The sequence below is a fragment of the Erpetoichthys calabaricus genome, chromosome 2 (assembly GCF_900747795.2).
Source record: "Erpetoichthys calabaricus chromosome 2, fErpCal1.3, whole genome shotgun sequence".
In the NCBI taxonomy this organism is placed as follows: Eukaryota; Metazoa; Chordata; class Cladistia; order Polypteriformes; family Polypteridae; genus Erpetoichthys; species Erpetoichthys calabaricus.
The window spans coordinates 65,815,171-65,840,047 of NC_041395.2; the positions used below are offsets into that span (position 1 = coordinate 65,815,171).

General features: G+C 33.3%; 1 protein-coding gene across 1 annotated transcript in view; it reads right to left on the minus strand.

Moving 5' to 3' along the window:
* Window positions 1-24,877, minus strand: part of LOC114645277 (doublecortin domain-containing protein 1-like) — a 559,771-nt gene that overhangs the window by 227,802 nt on the left and 307,092 nt on the right. Inside the window, exons 11-12 of the mRNA XM_051922996.1 lie at window positions 11,326-11,427; window positions 9,483-9,649 (exon numbers count right to left, since the gene is read on the minus strand). Of these exons, the coding sequence (XP_051778956.1) occupies window positions 9,483-9,649; window positions 11,326-11,427 (269 nt within the window). The remainder of the gene's footprint in view (window positions 1-9,482; window positions 9,650-11,325; window positions 11,428-24,877) is intronic.

The window sequence follows — 24,877 nt, forward strand, 5'->3', positions numbered from 1 at the left end:
GTATAATTGTGCGTGAAATGTTTATAATAGTGTGGGAGAGTTTATAAGGGCTTAAAATATATAAAAATAACCACATGAACATATGGTTTCTACTTCGCGGATTTTCTTATTTCGCGGGTGGCTCTGGAACGCAACCCCCGCGATGGAGGAGGGATTACTGTATCTGAATTGAAAACAGGATTCCTGACCAGTGAATGAGTGGGAAACAAGGATCTTCAATTCAAACACACAAATGCACAAAGAAAGAATAATTAGTTATGCTATGTATAACAAACTTTTCTTCACTGTATTGTACAATCACTGTGTTGGAGAGTGGAATGTAATTTCAGGTACGTTAAACTGAATAAGACACAGCAGATGAAAGAATAAAATAGTAGGTCATAGTACTGAAAACACATAAAATAATCTTGTATAACATTATACTGCCTTACACTATTCCTAACATAAAATATGATGAATACCAGCAGTGCCATGTGGGACTATAAATTGTCTTTAGCTCAAGGATGCAATTAGTTTACTAAAACAATTTAGTGTGAACACCCTCTATAAAATAAAATTTAAATGATAACATCAGTATCAGTCTCTCATTTTCTTTGCTCTTGATTAAGCACCACCTAATATTTTGCCTTTATTTTTCATTTGTTTGACTACAGACAAAACATGTTCGAAGATTTATGAAGTGCTGTCTAATCAATGGGTGGCACGGTGGCCCAGTGCTAGCACTGCTGCCTCGCAGTAAGGGGACCAGGATTCACATCCCAGGTCCTTCCTACATGGAGTTTGTATGTTTGCTTCATGTCTGCGTGGATTTTTTTGTGGGCTCTCTGGTCTCTTCCCACAGTCCAAAGACCTGCAGGTTAGATGGACTGGTGATACTAAATTGGCCATAGTGTGTGGTGTATGTGTATGTGTTTGCCCTGCAATGGACTGGGACCCTGTCCAGGGTTTGTATTCCTACCTTGTGCCCTATGCTAGCTAGGATAGGCTCCAGCACCCCTGTGAACCTGTTCAAGACTTAATGGGTTAGGAAATGACTGGCTGACTGACGGTGCAATCAATGGCAAAGAAAATGAAAACATAATGTTGAAGTTAAGCATTTTGGGGCAAATATATTTTTGGTAATTGAATTGACAAGAAAATTTGGTTATTTGCTCCTCATTAGTATATTCTGCTTGATTAAAAAAAAAGAAAAACTCCTAAATTACCTCTTAATGAAATATTTCCTTACTCAAACATATTGTATTAGCACTGAGTTCAATGAACACTGAGTTCAATGAGATGTGTTTGCTCTGAGGGTGTTGATGGAGAAGTTTAGAGAAGGCCAGAAGGAGCTGCATTGCGTCTTTGTGGACCTGGAGAAAGCATATGACAGGGTGCCTCGAGAGGAGCTGTGGTATTGTATGAGGAAGTCAGGAGTGGCAGAGAAGTACGTCAGAGTTGTACAGGATATGTACGAAGGAAGTGTGACAGTGGTGAGGTCTGCGGTAGGAGTGACGGATGCATTCAACATGGAGGTGGGATTACATCAGGGATCAGCTCTGAGCCCTTTCTTATTTGCAATGGTGATGGACAGGTTGACAGACGAGATTAGACAGGAGTCCCCGTGGACTATGATGTTTGCTGATGACATTGTGATCTGTAGCGATAGTAGGGATCAGGTTGAGGAGACCCTGGAGAGGTGGAGATATGCTCTGGAGAGGAGAGAAATGAAGGTCAGTAGGAACAAAACAGAATACATGTGTGTAAATATGAGAAAGAGGTCAGTGGAATGGTGAGGATGCAAGGAGTAGAGTTGGCGAAGGTGGATGAGTTTAAATACTTGGGATCAACAGTACAGAGTAATGGGGATTGTGGAAGATAGGTGAAAAAGAGAGTGCAGGCAGGGTGGAATGGGTGGAGAAGAGTGTCAGGAGTAATTTGTGACAGATGGGTATCAGCAAGAGTGAAAGGGAAGGTCTACAGGACGGTAGTGAGACCAGCTATGTTATATGGGTTGGAGACGGTGGCACTGACCAGAAAGCAAAAGACAGAGCTGGAGTTGGCAGAGTTAAAGATGCTAAGATTTGCATTGGGTGTGACGAGGATGGATAGGATTAGAAATGAGTACATTAGAGGGTCAGCTCAAGTTGGACAATTGGGAGACAAAGTCAGAGAGGCGAGATTGCATTGATTTGGACATGTGCAGAGGAGAGATGCTGAGTATATTGGGAGAAGGATGCTAAGGATAGAGCTACCAGGGAAGAGGAAAAGAGGAAGGGCTAACAGAAGGTTTATGGATGTGGTGAGAGAGGACATGTAGGTAATGGGTGAGACAGAGCAAGATGGCGAGGACAGAAAGATATGGAAGAAGATGATCTGCTGTGGCGACCCCTAACGGGAGCAGCCGAAAGAAGAAGGAGAAGAACATTGAGTTCAATGAGCACTTGAGATTGCGTCCGTTGTATGTTCCAGTGTGACAATATTGAAACAAATGTTAGAACATTTCTGGGTTCAAAATGGCATGAAATTGAATTTAAAAAAAAAGCTAAATTAAAAAAATAAAATTGCATTGTTATTTCAAGTATGCATAAATGTGTAGATTTATATTAATGAATGAGTTGTTTTGAAAGTACTGCATCGAGATTTTGCCATTCTTTTGACAGCTTCTACTTATTGACCACTAAGGTTCATTAGGAATAAGTATATAGCCAGAGTGGAAAGCAGGACTGTATCCTACCCAAAGACATTTTTCAAGGTAAAAAAAAAAAAGAAAAAACAACTGAGAAATTTAGATGATTTATTTTTTCAATACAACTGAATATTTAATTAAATAGCAGATATGAGAACTGTTTATACAGCACTATTCAATACTGACACACAGGTATGCGATGTGAACTACTATCCATAATATTGCACTGCAGATATTAGACTCTTCAATTCCACCTGGGGGGGTAAACGTTAACATTTAACATTATACAAAGTTATTGTCTTTTTTTCACCTGCATTATTATCATTCTTTAATTTAATATTATTTATTGTATCAGTATGCTGCTGCTGGAAAATGTGAATTTCCCATTGGGATTAATAAAGTATCTATCTATCTATCTATCTATCTATCTATCTATCTATCTATCTATCTATCTATCTATCTATCTATCTATCTATCTATCTATCTATCTATCTATCTATCTAGAGTGTAACAAATATTAACATTCACCCACACTCAGATTTTCATGGTGGACAATATTCTTGCTCAGACTTACATTAATCAATCAGTTTCTTCTTAGGCCTGTCAGTAAACCTCAATCACTGTACACTTTCAGATCACATTCAGATCAACCCCATTTTTTCCTTTGTGTAACTTGCTTTTCTACACCTACAGTATAACTTTAATCTCTATTTCACTCTTTTGTATTTACTGGACTAATCCCAAATATAAAGCATTGTCATGTACTATTGATCCATGTCTACTTGTAAAGACTCTTAAGCTTTGACCTTTTTAATTTATTAAATTTTAAATTATCTTAGACTGCTTTATTTTTGTATTTGTATAACGTCTACTGATGGCAAGCTCTGTCAGCATTAATCTATACAATAAATGCTATTTGACTGGTTGATTAATTACAACTGTTTTTGATCATTCATTAATCAATTAAAAAATTATTGTGATTCACAGACAAAAGTTATATATGACAGATTAATGGCCACTTGATACATGCACTTCAGATAATGTAGAAAGAATAAAGAAGATAAACAAAATGTTTCATGGAGCATCAAACTAGCAATAATGTCAGCCATTTGCAAACCTTATGAATTTGACAGAATAAGACAGTCAGTAAAATTGACTTTGATAGAAGAATATTGACATGGTTCTTTATCATAACCACAATTTTAAACATGAGGACTTAGTAGTAATTAAATGAAAAGATGTAAGTAGGTAACAACAGCAGGTCAATGTCAACCTTTCCACAGTGATAAGGAGTGAAAAGAAAACAAAACAAGTCGATTTCATTTTCAAGAAACATGTAAAATAAGAAGGTATTTTTGAGTCTCATGTATCAGACTCTTTAGGGCAATTCTGGAGATAATTAAAAAGCAAAAACAATTTTCTCTGTTACATCTTACTTACATAAATCTCCAACTACATTTACCAGTTGTATTATTTTGTGCCAATGATACTGGCACCCTGTCCATTGTTAGTTGTAGCCATGCAATCCAGTGTTGCCAGAATTGGTTCCATACAACCCTGAAATTAAACTAAGTGTTCATTAAATGGATGTACAAGTTGTACAGCCCCTGATTATAGTGTATAGTCATCTTGTACCGTCAATCCACACACATGTGCTGCTATTAGTTTATATTTATGTATGTATGTATTTTTTTCTGCATTAAATAGCTGTTAACTTTAGCCTATTATTTGAATTCTCTACTAAAAGTGCGGGCGTGTTTTATTTTTGAGGGAACTGTATCAATTGATTAAATATTTGGGTCAATAGTATAGAACTTAAAGTTAGATTACAAGAAAGCTATTACCACGATCAAACTTGCATGAGAATCCAAAGGCAAGAAATTTGACCAAACACCAATATATGGACCAATAATATGGACACAGTCTATGTTCTGATATTTTGAATCTTACATAATATCACTTGCGCAATTTATAAAAAAGTAAAAGTTCTCACACTAAGAAAAAGCTAAGAAAAACACAACATATCAGCTGTGCAGCCTTTCTCAATGTGAGAATAATATTTACTTTTTTTGTGTTGCTAAATACACAACACAATCCTTTAATAACTCAATATAAAGTATGTTTTGTACACTGCCATCACTCTTATACTTAAAATGCTTTTGTTCTTCTTTCAATGGTAATGAAATAGTGTGTTAGCTCCACGTGTTTTACCAGTTTAAATATCTTTGCTAAAGGCCACATGGTTTGGCTAACCCTTGAACTTATTAATCTATCATATGCTAATTTATCAGTCATGACAACATAGGTATGAATTATTGATACATTTATAAACAGCTCCCTTTGAATTCTGTAAACTGTGCCAAACTGAACATTCGGCACACAAAGTGTCTTTTGTTGCCTCAGTGCTGACCAACAGAAAGCGTTTTTGTTTTTTAACGGTGTTCTCTGTGTATTTGGGCTCCTACAGCATTCCTGTTTGCATCAAAATGTTGTCAGAGGACATACTTTCCTCCTCATTTTCACTCCCTTTGCCCTTAAATAAATTTTACAGGAAGAATTGGCATTAGATTTATTCATTTTGTTTGCATGTGGTTGTTTTTCAGAAAATCAATAAATAAAATCTGGTGTTTAAATAATAGCTAATAACTACCAGTATTTTACCTTATTCAAGATTTCATTATTTCCATACTCCTGAGTCATAACATGTAGTATATATTAGTTTCAGAAAATTCTGAATTTAACTTGATAGCAAGCTACCTTTTTAGAAGCTATTATAATTATGAAACTTTGGTTTCCGTAACACATGGTGGACTGTCAATGTTGCATGTCACAAATTGTGCATGTTCTTACTTGACATGGTAAGAACAGGTGATAACTGACATTTTATCAAGTTAATCAGGGTTATGGATAAAAGTTTATTATTAACTTTTATCCATAATTATTTCAGTAGTTATAGGGAATAGAAAGAAGTTTCTGTATAAATATCCAAAAGTACCAGGAAGCTGTTTATTCATATAAAGTCCATCAGTGAAATGTGCCTCACATTAATTCAGGGCAATAGTTGATCCTTTTGAAAGCAGTGAAGCTGTAACATTGTCATTATATCGCATTTCTATTTAATCAATAATAAACTGAATTAAGCATAATATAAAATAACTGCCTTATTATATTAATGAGTTTAAGTTTTAGAATTTCATATACAGCATTTTGACATTATACATTTTATAATAATGATGTACTTTATTATATACTGTCAATTAATTACTATTTTACAGGTCAAAGGAAGCGTATTTAATATTTCATTTTTGTAATACCTTTCTTTTGCTTATTTGCCCACAAAGAACATGGATGAGTGGTTACTAGTCCAAAAATTAAGTTTATGCATGTTTCTACATTTAAATGACAGATAAGCATGCTCATTACCAAATGTAAATGTGCCTTTTAATCATTTTCATTATTCCTGTAATAAATTATGCATTATTTAACCTGTATATCTTTGCTCACATGCAGTAAAATATAATTTTAAATTATGAGAACCTACTCTTCAGACTTGAGCAACTCTTTAAAAGTCCCAAAGACATCAAAGCAATGAATAAAGTAAAGAACCTTCAGCTAAATACTAGAACACTGAAAATGAAGGTGGAAGTGCATTGACAAGAATAACTATGCAGATCACAAAAATTAGGAACAAACCCACCCATCAAGCTGATGAAGATAACATTTAGGAAGTGAATGTTTTGAAAGAAAATTGAAGTACAAATTACATTAAGATATAGTACACACTGCCATCTCTTAAAAATAATGTATTAATTATTGAATATCATAAACATAAAAGCTATTATACATCTGCACATCGATGTATTTTTGACCCACTTGCAAGGATCTTAATCTCTTACAAGGGTCAACATAAAAATACGATGGCTCAGGAAGTGAACATCATTTGGCCAGAAGCAGTCAGACGAGCAGGATGGCGGAACCCAGAGTGATTATTCCCAGTTACTTGTGTCGACCTTTTGCCTTTACAATCATGGAAATTAAACTGGACATCTCAGCTGGAGCCCCAACAGTTACTGCATTTTAATTAGTTTATTTTACAGAAACTAGAGGCTAAAGCTGCAATATCCTACATACATAAATGAATATATTATATAATATACAATATGTACATAGAAAACACCAAAAATCCTCCAGGAAGGCAAGGCACAGCCGATTATGTGGAATCCACAGGCAGAATGTTAAGATAGAAAAGGTACAGAAGGTGTGATAACAGAAGGACATTTGCATTCATAGCTTATCAGGAAAAGCATATAAGGCAGCTCAGCAAATAGACAGGGGTGGAAGGCAAGTATTAGTTAGGCGTTGCCTAATTGTGTTTATCTTGTTAACTATCCTATTCTTAGATAATTAAATTTATTTTGCATAAAAATCTACTTTAATATATTGGTCACTTTGATGTTCATTCTAGATTCACAGATGGCTCAAGTGCATTATAGGTGTTCTTATTAACACCGATGAAGGCACAATTCCACCAATAATGGGGGAGCTGATGCCCTAATATACCATTAGGAATCCATAAAATAATTACTCCTTGGGCACAAATGTATGAAGAGAACAATGACGAAAATGCTAAGAAACTCAAGGCAGATTGGTAGCAGCACGGCGACCAATCATCTTATACATGGCTTCCTACAACCTGGCAAAGTAGACAGATTACCAGGAGTTGGCCTGGCCCTTTAACAAGGAGTTGGAGACCAGACTTGCAAGATCGCCTGGACGCACTTAAAGGGAGATGCACCAGGACGGCCACAGAAGTTCCCTGAGAATTTAATGTTTCTGGAAGCAGTTTGAGGGCAAAGCTCGGAAGTTACTCCTAGCTGGGACAACAAGACAAGACAAGCAAGACTGTGGTCAGAAGGATTGGGGTAAGCAAGGGCTTACCTGGTGGAGGTAAAAAAAAAAAACATAAAACAATATTCAAAATTCTGCAAATGTAGGAATCCGTCAGAATAGCAGCCAAAAAATGGAAAGACACCATAGCAAAATTAAATTCACCTATCCTTTGGTCCATTCTTAAACCAAATTAATCCTCTTCAGGGTGTCCGGGACTGAAGCCTTTTAAAGGAAAACTTGGCACAAGGTTGAGAACAACCATAGATGGAGTGCTATTCCATTGAAGAACACAAACTCCATTAGTAGCAGGTATTGATAATCAGTCCATTCAATATCATATTTTCTCTAACTCTCTTTCCCCATTTTATTTTTCTACCTTTGTTACAAATCCAGTGAATAACAAGACATCTAATTTCAAGCTATCATCTTTTATCTTTCAAACTCAAAACTAAACTAACTGTACATAATGTCAATCATTCTATTTTTTATTTATTTGTTTGTAATTGATAGGCACTTTTTTTGATTCATCATCTAAGCTGAAAAATTTGATGTGACATCACTGTTTGTCTTTAACGTATGATATATAGAAAACGACTGGAAATGACAAATGAAAGGCATTGCTTAAATCAATTACAGAAACATATGTTTAGGTTATGTGAGTTAGAAATCTAATAGAGGGGCTGGAATAACTTATGTTTGAAATGAAAACTTTTTACAGAGAGAATACAAACATAAGAAATGGTCACGTGTTATTTACACCATTTTGCCATTAATACATTGCTTGTGCACATTTGATTGAAACAGTAGAATTTTTCTCAGATATATATAATAAAAATATATTTACTTTCAGTGTAGGGGATCACACAAACTACATCATTATATAATGAACAAAAAAAAAATATTTTAACATGAAAAAATGAATACACTACAATTTTAAGGAGAGCAAGTGGGGAAAAAAGTGTTTAATGTGGTGAGGATTGTGATTTAATGAATCACAACAAAAATAAGTTAGGAATGCTTTTAAAAAAGATAAATCAAGTATTGTAACACATTAAAAGATATCACAGTAATATACAGGACTGGATATTTTACATGCTCTGTAAATCATCATATTTAACACAAACAAGTTATCTTTCTTTGATGTTCACAATACCCGTGCCCCCCAAATCTAAACCTAAATATCTGAATAGTTTCCAATCAGAAACTGATGTTGATTATGTGCTTTGTCAGCAGTTTAAGCACCATTTAACCACATTATACTTAAAAAGAAAATGTTTAAAATTAATTTGTAAAGAAATCAATTTGAATGCCCTTATAAGTCACAGATGATCAACAGCTACCAACAGAGAATATCGTAATGGCCTCCATTAATATCTATGGCATTAAATTAAATCAACTAGACCATAAAATTATGTATAGCTTCATATTCACTACCACTGGTTAAGGTGCTCTGTCTGACAAGAGCCATAAAAGTAGGGCCCTACAATATTTCTATGGATTTGACAATTTGCTGAAGATACTTTTCAATTACTGTTCACTTTGCTTTAAGTACAGAAAGAGGACAAAAATAAGAACCACAGTAGCAGGTCAGGGCGACCCACAACAATGACAGTGTGATGGGCTCCGACCCCCTGTGGTGATTCCATCTGCCATCATTAAGGTGACTATTCAGACATGAAAAAATCCTGCTTGCTGTGCTGACAGGCAGACATCAGGAACCATGACAAGACATTATAAGAGAAAGTTAGAGACAGAGATGTCATGTCCCTCCAACGATTCTGCCTCAAAGAAGACCTCCTGAAAATTCCCAGGGAAGCAATAAAAACAGTTGCTGTGCCTTGCTTGGGGCAATCAATGGATTACAGTGAAATCAGCATTAGCTTGTCAAATAAGCAACTGCCTCAATATTAAATCAAGTGCTTACCGGTAGTCCTCTCCATATGCCACCCAAACCTCTTGGTCATTCTGAAGAGAAAGTGGGTTTTGTATTTTTTGCCCATGTTGGTCAAAAAGGCAAGTGGGAAAGAGGTTAAGACCAGATGGACTATAATCCGCACAAAACTGAAGTCTTTGATGAATCATCTGAAGTAACTGCAAAGGAAATAGTAAATCATCATTGTCGGCATTGAGTGTTTTTGGCTTTTTTCTTGATTTGAAAAACTGCATAATTGAATTTCAAATGTATGTTATGGTAATCTGAAATCACTTTATGGTTGCTTGACTTACAGAAGCAAAATGAGCATAAGCTTTTATCCAGCAGGGGGTGCAACAGGATTATTATTGGACTTTGACCTTACGTTCTGAAAAAACTAATGCACTAGAAGATGGAATAGAAAATTTTTTTCTGTGTCTAACAGTTTTTTTTTTTTTTATTGCAGCATGGTGATTTATCTTGTTAAAAAAGAAAAAAAAACAACTTGTTTTTCTTTCACCCTCATGTATTTTATATTCTTATGAGTTTTTATTTTTAAACATTACAATTAAAATGATTGCAAAACAGTTTGAAAAAATCTGTATGATATGTAAAAAGTTGTAAGAATGTCAATGTAATTATTTTAATTTTTATATTATCTATAAGAAACATTATTCTATCCAACACTAAAAAACCTGAAAACACAAAGTGATGCTTTCACTTACAAAACAACAACAACAACAACAAAAAACGAAATATTAAAATTAATCCAATCACATACATTGAAAAACTTTGAATCAAAATGACAGTGATATGTGCTGTGAGATTCAGGCTTAATATTACAATACATGTTTTGAAACAGGGCTGCTCTAATTTTTCAATGTTTTAAACAAACTTTAAAAATGGGCAAATTACAGTCATATATCTTTGTAATCATAAAACCTAATTCTAAATGGAAATGGTGAATGAAGACCTTTTTGATTTGGTAGTTAATCTTAGGAGATTTAAAAAGTGTATTAATGTAGTACATAATAAAAATAGCAATAGCACCTTTTTTTAAAAATATTTTTATTAAAAGATGCCTTTGTCCTTTGTACAGAGCTATCATTATATGTACAATGCATCTGAGTCAATATAAACGTAATAACTAAACCAATATATAACTAAAAGAAATAATTTGGCAGTGTTGTCTATAAACAAACAGCCTGTGGCATTTCTGTTGATGAAATATTTTCATTTCATTTGAAAATCTGTTGCAGAACTTACTTTACAGAATTGATAAAGATGGTTTAGTCATAAATGTGCTTTGATGTATACTGATGTAGTCTGCTATATATGCAGACATTAAGTGATTCACGGAAACTAAAGATTTACAAAAGTAGGTTGCCAACAGAAAGATACACACACACACACACACACACACGCACGCACACACACACACACACACACACACACACACAAACACACACACACACACACACAGTATACGTGTGAATAAAGCCACAGAACTACTCAAGTACTACAGAGGTATGCAAGTCAGAAAAAAGGTTAATGTTTGGAATAAGTGGCTAATATGCACTTATTTTATGCACTGATTCTGCAAAGGAACTAATAATTATAAATGTTTTGAATGTGATGGAATTTCCAAGTTAGAATATCCAACAAAAATTTGTGCAGTATGAACGCAGCATTTTGAAAAAAGACCATGCATTTGCACTGCTAAAGATTATACCATAAAATGTGTTTTAGAACTTCTAAGTAGAAAATGACAAACAATACATCATCCTTTGTACAGCATATTTTGGCTCTCCACAGGCTTATAATAGATGATAAAATTCTGAAGGTTTAAACATACCCTATCCATCATAGTTTTAATGTCATTTTCACAGCCTCTTTCGACTTCCTTTCTATTAAGGTATACAGTAATTCCTCCAGTGCTTTGGCCATTTTCATAAACCTGTTAAAACAAAACATTGTTATAAAAAAATTGAAACAACAAATCTTCAGAATCTTCCCAATATCATAGGAAAGGTATTAACTTGCCAGAATTCATTTTTCTTACCATGTGGATAAATACTTATTAGTAGCACCACAACAAGTTTAAATGTTTAAAGTTATAATATAAAATCAACTAAACAAATTGAGAAAGTAATTTATGAATTATAAAACATCACTTGTTCCCAAAGTCTTTAAATGTGGCTATTTCTTAAAAGTCTGTCCCAGTCCTTTATGTATGCCTTCTGTAGGTGGATAGATAGATAGATAGATAGATAGATAGATAGATAGATAGATAGATAGATAGATAGATAGATAGATAGATAGATAGATAGATAGATAGATAGATAGATAGATAGATAGATAGATAGATAGATAGATAGATAGATAGATAGATAGATAGATAGATAGATAGATAGATAGATTATTGCATGTTCTTGTATGCAGGGTAACCAACAGAATAAAATGAATGGCAGCTGTAAAAATAAAATGTTCATTCTTTTGTTATAAAATGTTATAGCATAACATTCTCAAATCTGCTTAATGGACTGCAACCAAGATTGTCATTTGATCCCAGGAAATATGAGCTGTAATGCAGCAGAAGTAACCATTGTGTTACTGTGCTACCTTTAAATCACAGTAATAAAAATATTAGCTGGAAAACATAGTTGTACAAAACAAATGAATGCCAGTGCATAGGGGGTATGGTAGCAAGTGGCTTACAAGACTCTTGGGTAGCTGCAGAATGAATTAACACCACACCAGAGAGTCCTAACTAACAAAGTCAGGTGCAGAAGCAGTGATACACAACCATATCACAAGATAACGAGAACAAAATGTAGACAAACCCAAAACAAGAGTGTGGGGAAAATGATACGTTATAGAAGACAAAGATATAAGCTGAAGTCCTAACAAGATGAAGAGAGAAATGTTACAAAACACATTTTCTGCAGCTCTTCCCTGCATTATTTCATACACTCTATGCATTTATTTAGGGGTCTAGGGGCCCAAGGACTATGAATATAATGTCATTATTTGCATTTAAAATAAATTGGCAAAGTTAAACATTTTTTAGCAGCTTTTTGTGATGCCATTTTTTTCTTCTGTGAGCACTGCCACTTAGTGATCCCATTGTCATGGGCATGGTCAGAAAGTCCGCGACATCAGGCATCAATTACGTGAAGGAGTAAAATGGTCACCATTGGTGGATATTCCCTATCCAACTTTGCAAAGAGAACCTTTCCTTTGCGATTTTCTAAAAGTTTTTTACTTAATGACTTCTCAGTAATGAATTTCTTGCTTTGGTTCCTGACTTCTGAATGTTGGTTTCCTTTTGGCTTCGATGAAAGACTGATTTGACTCACGGTTTTGTCCTTGCTTTGTTTTGTTTTTGTTTTTTTGACTATCACATATCTCCCAGTTCTTATTATTTTCCTTACTGTCTCTTGTGACTCAGTATAGGAGATCCACATGAGTAACTCGTAGGTATTTTAGGCAGGACGTTGCAGACTGTTGCCACATACAGTATCTCAGACGTTGAATGTTCATATACAGAGAAGCAGCACATAACCCCAGAGAAGTACACTTTACCTAGCAGTATAGTTTAAAAACCTACTGTTTTGCAAGGTACAATGTACAAAACACTGTTTAGATTATAAATATTTCAACATCTTAAACACATTATACATGTAAGTCACCTTATAAATGAATAAGAACTCAAAGATGTTATTCTCATTGCTATGACTCTTAACAAATACGCTGCTAAGTTTCAATGACTTGTAGCTCATATACTGTGTGTATCTTTATCTGAGTCCTTACAGGTCAATACACAGAGACGCAGCCATAATAACATGTCATGTAAACATAATACAACAGAAACAACAATTCTGAATGTCTATGACCTTTATGACTTAAACAGTCATATGAATTTTCATCATTTACCTTCAAAACCTACAAAAACCTCCTTTTTAAAGTCCATTTCAATAAATACCAAATTAAGTTCATTTATAATTGGTTTCTGTGGTTTGTCATTTCTTGTTACTATTTAAAGATCTCTGAAAATGCAATTTCAAGTATAGAAGCTAATAAACATATCTTTTTCAAGATAACTAAAATGACTTACAGCATTTTTAAAACATGTTTCATTACTACAAATCTCAGCCTAGCTTTCTGTCACTTTTGAAAATGAACTACAGTGGCAAGTGAATGTGTATGTGGGAGATCTTTATTTTTTTGAACATTCAGGACGTTTGGATGCAGAATGCAGGAAATCCATAGAATATGAACTAAAATAAGGAAACATTTGCTGAGAATTAACTGTATGGTTTCACTTTTAAAGAATGAAGGAGATGTACATGGGGATGGATACTGAAACTGGAAGACATGTTACTATCATCAAGTGACCGTGTTTTGTCTTTTCACAAAAACTTTTTTAGGGAATTTTATGTGACAATGAATCTTTAACAAACTGAAGATTCTATAGAAGTGCAATTATCTGATATATTTGTTTTTTTCATATATTCAATGAATTTGTATTCATAGGATAGGTAAACTACAATTTATTTTTATATGACTACTGTGGACCACAATTAACTTAATTCCTTTCTGTCTACTATATAAGATTTATATTGTAAAAAACTGTGGACAAATTAAACAGGTTCAATATATATTACTACATTAAATACTGTGTCTGTAAATATTATACAATAAATGATTGTTACTGTTATGTTGTATGATTGTATTGCTTTTTTAAAAAAAAATAGCTAAAGACTTTTCTATTTAGGAAAACATATTAACAAGAATGCTATAATTATTGTTGTTTTATCTCTGTTTTTATCTTGCCTTGCCTTTGTTTAATCTTTTTATGTTGCACTTTGAGATTTACTGCTAATGTAAAGTGCCCCTATAAATAAAATGCATTATTATTATTATTATTATTATTATTTATTATGCTTCACCATACCTAATTGCATAATGCATATTCTATGGCAATACAATTTAATGTATTATTAATAATAAACTTAATGCAATGTTATCTTATGTAAAAGAAATTTGACATGCTCATTTGACACTGAAAAACTGAAAAAAAGTTAATAATGGACTTATTTTCTGAATGTACACATGACACTCCACTTAATATGATGACAAAGTGGTTTTAAAAACTGGTAAAGATATCAGCTTGGAGGTTAATTTTGGTTGACCATGTACTGTATATTAGAAACTGCTTAAAAGAGATGATGCAGGACATTAGTTCATATAAATTTGAAGAAATATATAATAACTACATCTGTGTTCCCTATTGTCTACTATAATGTAAATAACAGATTTTTTTAAGCTCATGCAACTGGCCCTGAGGCATTCACATTCACTTTTAATATTTTAAAGCTAAGAATATAAGCAGATCATAGAATTGAAGGGCAGTTGACATCCCTGTTTGTATGTTGATTCATTACGGATTTGTTTGACCTTGCAACATGAAAACTGAGCATTATCATCAACAAAACCAGAAATACTTGCAAGATTTTACCTAAAACAAAATCCAAGTGTCACAGCAGGTTTGGATTTTTTTTTGTCATTTTTCTTAAGATATGTTTCTTTCTATTATTCTCTGGGTTCTTCTGCAGCAATTTTACTTTTATTTTACCACATTATTTTCTAGGGCATTAGTTTTATTCTGATCATTTTTAAATATATGCTATGAGATGTGTATTTTTTAGACAATGTGCACATTTATACTGAAGGACAAAAAAACAAGTCACAACTAAATTGTGCGAATTTCAAATGTAAACTCTAAACCTAGGACTTTTTGTTAACTATCAGAAGAAGAAAGCCTGTTGATTATGTTGCTGCATAAGGAATGGCTTCCCCGAGTGCAAGTAAAGTATTAGGATATACTGTGTTCAAATTGTGTTCTAAGAGAACAAGAATAAGTGAAGGTTAATTAAAGACCATGTTACTTACTGCCTGAGTAGCCTCCATAGTGGCAGGCACAGAAAGCACAGAGCTGTATTCTTCACTTTAACTGCATAGTGAAACACATTTGTGGTGGAGTTCTGGAGTAAGATTTGAATCGCTGAATTGCTTTGTATGAAATAATAAAAATGAATATAAGATGTAACAAACATCTCGTAAAACTTGAAATTTTCAATACATGTAAAAATGGCCATGCAAAGAAATGCTCACTCTGATGACACAAGTTTTATTTCTATAAGTCTTCAATAATTGGTCCAACAATTTTGATCTAAAAATATTGATGCATTTTTGTGTCTTAATTTATTACAGTGATCTGTCCTTTTTGAAGAGCTACCCCTCTTTTCTTCATTTTCTACAGTTAGCGTAACCCTGTTTTATTACTATTATCCTAAAGTATGGAGAATCAAATGGAGGTCTGCTGAGATGAACAATAAAATAATCTTTTTGTGTTAAGATTATAAATGAAATATTTGACTTGTGAAATTATGCACTTGCCAGACACCTGAAGGCAGTTTGCCCACATGTGTTTAGTGCATTTGTTCTCAAGAGCAAATCGCATTTCTGACTGAACACGTGTAAACAAAACACAGAATCTGGCTTGTTTAAAACTAGTAAGTTGCATTATCGCACAATAAGTATTCAAGCACTATAGTTTTAAAATAAATAAATTGTATAACTATTAACAAACATGTATTATAATAGCAGAGCTTATTACTCAAATAGAGCTCTGGTTTCTGCTTTGGACTCATTGGTGTGTGATGTCAGGGTTCAAAGTCACAATTGCTGATATGTAACTATTAAGGGCAAGGTGATGTTTCCATCTTGCTACATGTAACAGAGAAAATCTGTTTTACTAATCCCATTTAAAGGCCTGATTTTGTTGAAATGTCAGCTCTCCTATAGTGCATGTTGTAATGAGGCTTTTTTTTTTTTGTTGCTAACATCCTTGAAGGTGCCCTGGGAATTGCCAGCTGGGCAGTCAGCAGGGAAAGTGAGGCCTTTCTAAAACTAACGCATTATCCCAGTGGACACATGGTTTAAATGTAACCAGTGAACCTTACTGCCACAGACATTCATTCACCCAGGGAGTTTGTCCTCTCACATAACACATAATTTGTTACTTATTTCTCAATTAGTGTTCCTTCATAGGGCATTTGCTTTGCTTATGTTACAGAGTTATCACTGTCATGTCTGTGTTTTCTTATAATGCATACGTTACATCGAGTCAATGAGGGCACTGGAAGGCAAACACTGTATTAAGATTCATAAATATATAGCTGAGTGACATTGAAGATGGCATTGGTGGGTGGTGGGGGACTGGACCAAATTAGAAAGTGCTTTACAAAGTATACCTTATTAATTATTTGTGGCATATAAAAAGTAAAACTAGCATCAGTTTGATTTGAAAAAAAAAAACAAATGTATAAAATTATTTTAGAATTAGTTTTATCCCTCTTTATTTCCCTAGAAGCCTTTTCATTGACTAACATGGTGGTCATTAGTACAGACACAAAGAGAATAAGGCTCTCTAGCAGACAAAATTACAGCATGGACATCCAAATTAATGGGTGACAATAATAACAATAATAATAGTATTTATGTAAATAGCTATTTGAAGCTATTCTTGTTTCACTAAACCTGTTTTTTACATCATCGTGTCTAAATCAGATGGTTGATCTAAACTGTTTTCTTTCCATCTTTTCTTTTAGAATAACATCTTTAACGTTTATTTCTTGATTCTTTAGTTATTTAAGAACTATTCAGAACACTTTCTTATTAAATTTACATGGAATTATGTGATAAACAATCATTACCAAAATGAAATGGTGGGAGCTTTTTTATTTTTTCGTTCTCATCAAAACTTGCAAGGGCTAAGCCTGCTCGACTAGACCTTCTAATAAGACTCAAGTAAAGGAGATTAACACATTCTTAAACACACGAGTCAGAAGGGGGGTGAAGTCTACACAGACAGCATTGGGAACAAGGCAGGAATCAGCCCTGGCTGGGGTGCCATTCCATTACACGGCTCATTCATGCATCTCACACAAAGCCGACTTACAATCGCCAACAAACATATCACACACATCTTTGGTACTGGAGTCCCTGCAGAAGAACCCAGTTGATATCTGAGGAACAAAGGATAGAGAATCTAATTTATGTAATCAAATTGAGAATTTGTTTTATTTAATCTAATTACATATTAATATAAATAGATATTCAGATCTTTCAAAATAAGCAAATGTGTTGAAGAATGCACTTAGGTTTTAAATATACAACTGAGAAATATAATTATCCTATTACAAGGGTACAGTTTCTATCACATCATGGATGAGTGCTTTTCTTAGATCTTTGAAATTTCCACTAGAAGCTATTCAAGGTAGGACTGTTTACAATAATATGGAAATAGGTGACAAAATTCTGAAGCTAAGAGACTGAAGACAATGAGAAAGACAATTTATTATGTTAAATATCCTTTATGTTATAAATGAAGTAAAAGTGGCAGTATGCTGTTAATGTCATATGCCCATTTACTGTCTAATGGAGAAAAAAAGATGAGGATGAACCACTTGAATCAACATAGCATTTCAATTGTTACTAATATGATGTGTCCAGAATACAATCAAGCCAAGATTGAGATTTAGAAGTCACAGACATTTTTTATATCTTATATATATACATATATATATACCCTGTATATATATATATATATATATATATATATATATATATATATATATATATATATATATATATATATACACTGTATATATATTGTTCTTTAGACTCCTAAATGTGCTTATTATGGGCCAATGTAATCTTTTTTTTAGTTCAAAAAGATTAAACTCTTTCAGTCTCTCCTAACAGTTAATGTACCTCATGTAGCCTGCACACTGCAAATACTTGCACAGTACTGGCTTTTTGAGCTGTTATATTTTATACACCTTATTAACTTGCTTAAATACATCCTAGCCCGTCGATAGTTAAGAATCTTACTTTGACTCCAGCGTTTTGTCATTAATTTTACTCTCTACCACTGACTTCCCCCACAGTCAAAAGTGTGTTATACCTGAATATATTTTCATGTATTAAACCCTTACATTTGTTAATATTTTATTATACATATTTACATTTTCCTTAAAATGCATATGCAAAATATCAACCCAAATATGAATTTTCTGAGATTTTTTCTGAATCTAGATTTTTAGTGCCTACTTGCAAATTTAATGTACTTGTTATCTAAATCATTTGGATTAATTCAGAACAGTGGTCCTATTCCTCATATTGGTGTTACTGCAAATTTGATTTCATTTATTTCAAAGAAAGATCATAATACCAAAATCCATCTAAGCTGAAGCTAATGCTACACCCAACTCTGTGCTGTCCACTCAGAATCCCCGCGGGTTGTCGTCTTATGTGGCACTGTATTCAAAAGGGCAAGGTGCGTAATATCATACACTCTGGTATTATGGGCTGTGTCTGTTACTTCTACATACATTTTCAGAATATTGGTAAACCAAGTTGTCCCTTTTCTAAATATTTAATAGCTATTTGAGAAAAAAACACTATTTAATATTTTTATAATATTTAAATTTTTATTCAGAAAATTTACCTTTTTTTTATTTTTTGCATTTTTACATTTGGATTAATTCCATTCTTGTGTCTTAAAGTAGAAACTTACATGAAGGTATAGGATGTTGATTGTATTACACCAGTCATGCATTTGTTCCACTTCACTAGTTCATACCTTTAACACTTTAAAGAAACGTATTTATAATATACTGTAAATCAAAAAGGCAGTAGTGAAAAAGTAGCTTCTAATGTTGCTGACAGATATATTATAATCTAATTTTAATTATATTGTATTTAATAGTAGTAGTAGTAGTGGTAGTAGTACAGAGTCTATTGGAACTAATATGCAACAAGAGTGTATTAAAATATATAAGGTCTAAATTTTAATTAACAGAAAACACAAATCATCTTACCAGATGTTCTCCTCAGTCCTGTTTCTATGCCACCTTTGACGTGTTTTAAATGATCTAATCTAAATAAGTTCATAACAGCAACTTTCTAATTATATGGTAAACAGTGCATCAACTTTAATAGCATATTTTATTGTGTTTAGTAAGGAAGTGTAAGGCATTTATAAGTTTAAAATAGAATAAAACCCTGGACAGTCTGTAACTGATTTGATTTTAACTACTATATAGACTAGTTCAGGGATGCCCATATATAAGAAATACTCAAAGAAGATTGCAATATTTCTTTTCTTTTCTGTTCAGGTGTACTGATGGCAGTTTCTCTCACACTGAGTACTATGCATTTACTCCTAATGTCCCAGGTTTTAATTGTTTTAACCAAAATGAGTAAAACTGAGTATTAGTTGTTGTTTAATTCTGCAATTGATCTTATTGAACTAACCAAATGCTCAGTTATATGTTTTACAAATCATGTATTCATTCCATTTATTTTTATAGTGTTACATTAATCTCTTAAAGGTAAAAGGGCAGTAAGTCATCTAAAGAACAATTTTCTTGATGCCTTTAGATGAATTCATTTAGTTGCTGAGCTAGAACTTTGAGTCTACCATACTGTTTTAGCAACTATAAGACACAAAAACTGGCAGGTGATATAGTCATAGCCTAGCGACAACAGAAACTACTTTTCTTGATTTAGTTATTTCAACTTAAGCTTCCTTCGTGGTTTTTCTACTAAAACGATGATGATCACTACTGTATATCACTAATGGTAATCTAAAGTTTGCCAAAAGCCAGAAAGCTGATTTACTAGTTGCAATAAAACAATAAAATTCAGATATTAAGGGAAAAATATCTGCTACTAGTCTTTAAATCATTTTAGATTAATAGTTAATGTATTTAAATGCAAGATGCAATGCTTTTGATCATCTGTTAATCCGAACAGTATAAATACATTGGTCAGTGCTTGAAATATATTAAGGACGCATGCTTGATCTCTGCATACAGTGTACACTGCCAGAACTGAGCATCTTGTCACTGATTTTCAGATACCTATAGTTTGCTGGAAGTAGCAAGATAAATGCTCTTAGCAAACAGGCTATTATTCTAGGGAATAAACCAGTGAGGCAAAGAGAAATTACTCCCCCATGCCATTTTCCTACACCTGCTTCAAAAGAATACAATTACTGGTCATGAGCTGATTTGTCACAATGTTATTAACACACGTCAATACCCAATATATAGTCCAGACAACACTCTTTAAGGCTATGTTGGGTTAACTCAATAACATAAATAAAGAGAGTGGGGTATGCAACAACAGAGTACTCCAACAATCCCTCCACACTGCAAACTGTACATTGAAATCTAAACTGTTTTGTTGCCATTACATGTGCAGGACAACACAGTCAGTGAACGTGTATTGATCTCACCAACTCACGTGCAAAAATAAAGAATCAGACTAACAAACTAGTTGGAATTTTTTTATGCGTCAATATTGTCAAATTGCTAAAATTTTGGCAAAACAGTTTTGTCAATAATTTCTACATAATAGGGCTGCTTTGTTTCAATTGATAGGTTATTAATTACCAAATATGATAAATAAGATAAACTTAATTTAAAACAAAAGTAAATGTTTCTTAGATTTCAGTTATTAATGACAATGAATGTTGGACATGTTTCATGTATAAACAGCTTATATCATGTATTGTTAGTCCATGCAAGGTCATAGTGGTTAAATATTTCATTACAACTAGTCAGCAGTGTGCATTAGAGAGGCTGAGGCAAGACTGACAATAAAGAGACGAGAAGTTCTTTGTTAACATCTTCGTGTTTGTATTTTTGCATTTTATAGTGCACACATCTATGGGTGGCACAGGTTAGGTTTTTCTGAACATATGACACACCGTAATTGTCATTAGAAATGAAAGCCGCAACATGTTGCATGTAAGAAAACAGTTTAGATTTTTGTATTTAGACCATGGAAACTAATATAAAAAGTAATCATTAGATTTTTTTATGAATAAATTACATTTCTCTGAATAACACATTCATTATCTTATTTTATCTGAACGAGTTACAATATAAGGGCTGGCTTCATTTTGTACAAACTGAAAAAATGAATGAGTCAACCCTTCCAAAATTTGTATGTATATTATTTGGTGAATAAAGATAGAATGATATTTATTTTTTAGATGGTCTATAATTGTATTTTATAAGCTATAAAAATATGACTTAATTTCCTGACTATTATTTTTCCATTTTTGTGTTTTTTTATTTTATTAATTGTAGCATTTCTTTTTAAATGTACTAAATGGGAGTGTAATTGATTTACAGTATATATTACGGTCATAATGAAATATCCACTTAGTGATATTTTAATAGTGCTCTGATAATAATTTGCAAAGCCAAACACAAAATTCTACAGTTACTGACTCACAACAGCAGTGATCAGGCAGACGCCATCCATTTAGAAGCACAATAAACCTTTGCTCAGAAATTGTATTAGAACTGATGCTTTTTTGACATTCAGCCACTTTCTGAACCCATTCATTTCACTTTTCTGTTACCAGTTTATGAAGCACTCAAGCCTTTCCCAGCAGCATCGATCATAAGGCAGAAAATAAAGAATAGATAGATAGATAGATAGATAGATAGATAGATAGATAGATAGATAGATAGATAGATAGATAGATAGATAGATAGATAGATAGATAGATAGATAGATAGATAGATAGATAGATAGATAGATAGAAATTCAACTTTATAAAGAAGCTCAATATATATAGAAATAATAAATATTATAACAAGCAACAACAACCCCACTCAAATAAATACCACAATTACTAAAAAGAAAGAAAAACTTCTGAATTGGCTAAAGATAAAAAGAGCAGTCGCCGTCACAGTGGGGTGTTATAAAGGCATACTGCTGTTGCTACAAAGCAGCTCCAGTAGCTGTAAATGTGGCTGAGAATTCTGGTAATTGTAAGGTGAAAAATTATCATTACAATTTATTAGTGCATTCTACTAAAATAGCATATAAGCATTACGTATTTACTTTAATAAGGTTTGCAGCAATATCTAACTTTCTTTGTCTTTATTCCTCAATTTTTTTTTTGTGATTAAATAAAATATACTCAACAAAAAACATATAAAGTTGTTGCAGAGAAATGAACCAAACGGCATTTTTTTTCAGATAACAGCTAATCGCACAGTTATTCACACACCACCAGCACTCCTGTATACAGTACACAAATGCTTTCTATTTTCCATATTGGGAACAGACTGCACTAAAAATGTCTATTATTATTGTTTTCATCCTTATCTAACCATCCATATTGCTAACCTGCTTTCTTTAGGGTCAAGGAAAATAAGACCAAGAACAGGAGTAGTGATAGTTGGATATAAGTCTGTCAAAAGTGGCACAAAGAAACACATTTTAAGGGATTTTTTTTTTAACCCTAATTTTTTTTTTTACTTTTTATTGTGTTGTACATGACATAGCATGTTGTTAATATTTTCCTTTCAGAGTGCCTCTAATATATATGTTTGTTTGCTGTCTGCGTCACGCATACACATTAGTGGATTAATCTCCGGGCTCATCTGAGGCACGTACTACCACCCCAGGTCAAGAGGGGGCACTGCCGCTAATTATATCCACTTCTTTTCCCTGCATAGACAAGACACCCAATGAGGTATTTCACTTCACCTATAAATCCTGAGGCCACCAGAAAGAGACGTCGTTCTGTGAAAAGAACACACCACAGGACCTGGTGACTGGCTAAAAACCCTCTACAAATCTTGATGGCTCCTTTTGATTTTGGATCAGTTTTTGTAGAATATCTGAAAACATAGGGAAGTTCTTAAAGAGCATTATATGAATTGTGAATGATTAGACCAAGGTGAGCTCTTCCACACTTCTGTTTATATCCTTGTGAGCGGCCATATAAAGACCAACACTACCATGAGACCCTTATATTGTTGTTGGACACCAAGACGTAAAGATAGATAGATAGATAGATAGATAGATAGATAGATAGATAGATAGATAGATAGATAGATAGATAGATAGATAGATAGATAGATAGATAGATAGATAGATAGATAGATAGATAGATAGATAGATAGATAGATAGATAGATAGATAGATAGATACTTTATTAATCCCGATGGGAAATTCACATAAATGCTTTGTCCAACAGGTTTCTCAGCTAATAAACAAGCATAAAAAGAGAAGCATTTGAAACTTGCTAATTAAAGTCTGTTTGGACCCTTGTCTTGGTTTGGCAAATAACAGAAAATAAAAATACTTAAGCAAATGTAAAATAAAATATATTTATCAGTGCTTTAACTAGCTGAGCAATTGCCTAGTAATAAGAAACAGCAGGATATAAGGGACATTTTGGCAGGTACAAGAATCACAGACTATTAGTGGAAGACAGTGGGAGATCAAAACTTCTGGTATACTGTAGATCTGTCCCTGATCTGGGAAAGGTTTAAGCAGAAACTGGAAACAACCTAATCATTTCCCTACTGGTTTTGGAACTGAGTGAATGTCTCAGGATATCAGATAATGAAACCTCTAACTCTGTAAGAGCAACTGTTGGAGAGGATCTGTGAGTTTTGAGTGTTCCATGCTTTGTAGCATTTAAAAGAACAAGGACTTTGAAGTGTTTGAAGTTAGCCTCGTTTAGGGGGCAAGATGGGGGAGGGAAGGAAGAGAGATGTCATATTCATCTTTCTTCTAACTCCACACTGTCATTGTGAGACAAAGTTGTATTTCCAGTGGTATGTCTCTGCATTGAGAAAGGTGGAATTTTTGCTACAAATACAAAATAAAAAAATGTTCTTAAAAGATAAATCCTAAAATACAAATAATCATGTAATAATTACATAAACTGCAAGATAAATGTTAAAGGTTAAAACATGAACTCAAAAGAAAAAAAAAAGTGTTTACAATATGTGACTTACGTGCGGGTAGATGTAGCCTTTTTGTAGAAGATGCACTTAAACAGATGAAAAGAGATTTGGTGGGCCATGTTTTCCATTCAAACTGTAGTAAGAAGATCAGAGCTCCCTCTAGTGTTACCATCTGCTCCTGCAAGCCCACAGGAGCTACTACACATTGTACAGAAGAGTTCACTGCACAAGTTAAGGTCTGCTGCAAAAGCTTGTAATGTTATATTATTGTTTTGGTATAACAACATCAGTATCTAGAACTAAAGTGGAAGATGTTAAGAAATATTATTTTGATGCTGAAGCTGTCTCCACATTTTTTAGTATTATAGTTAACCAGGATTGAGTACCTATTCTAATATAATTAGATTATATAGCCTTCCAAACCAAGCCAAAAGTAAAGAATCTATAAGTCATTATAGATTTGTTGTGTTTTTACTGCCAAAACAGAAAGGCTAAACTTGCAAAGGCTCCTTGCTCAATCAAAACTTCTAATTATTCAATTTAACATAT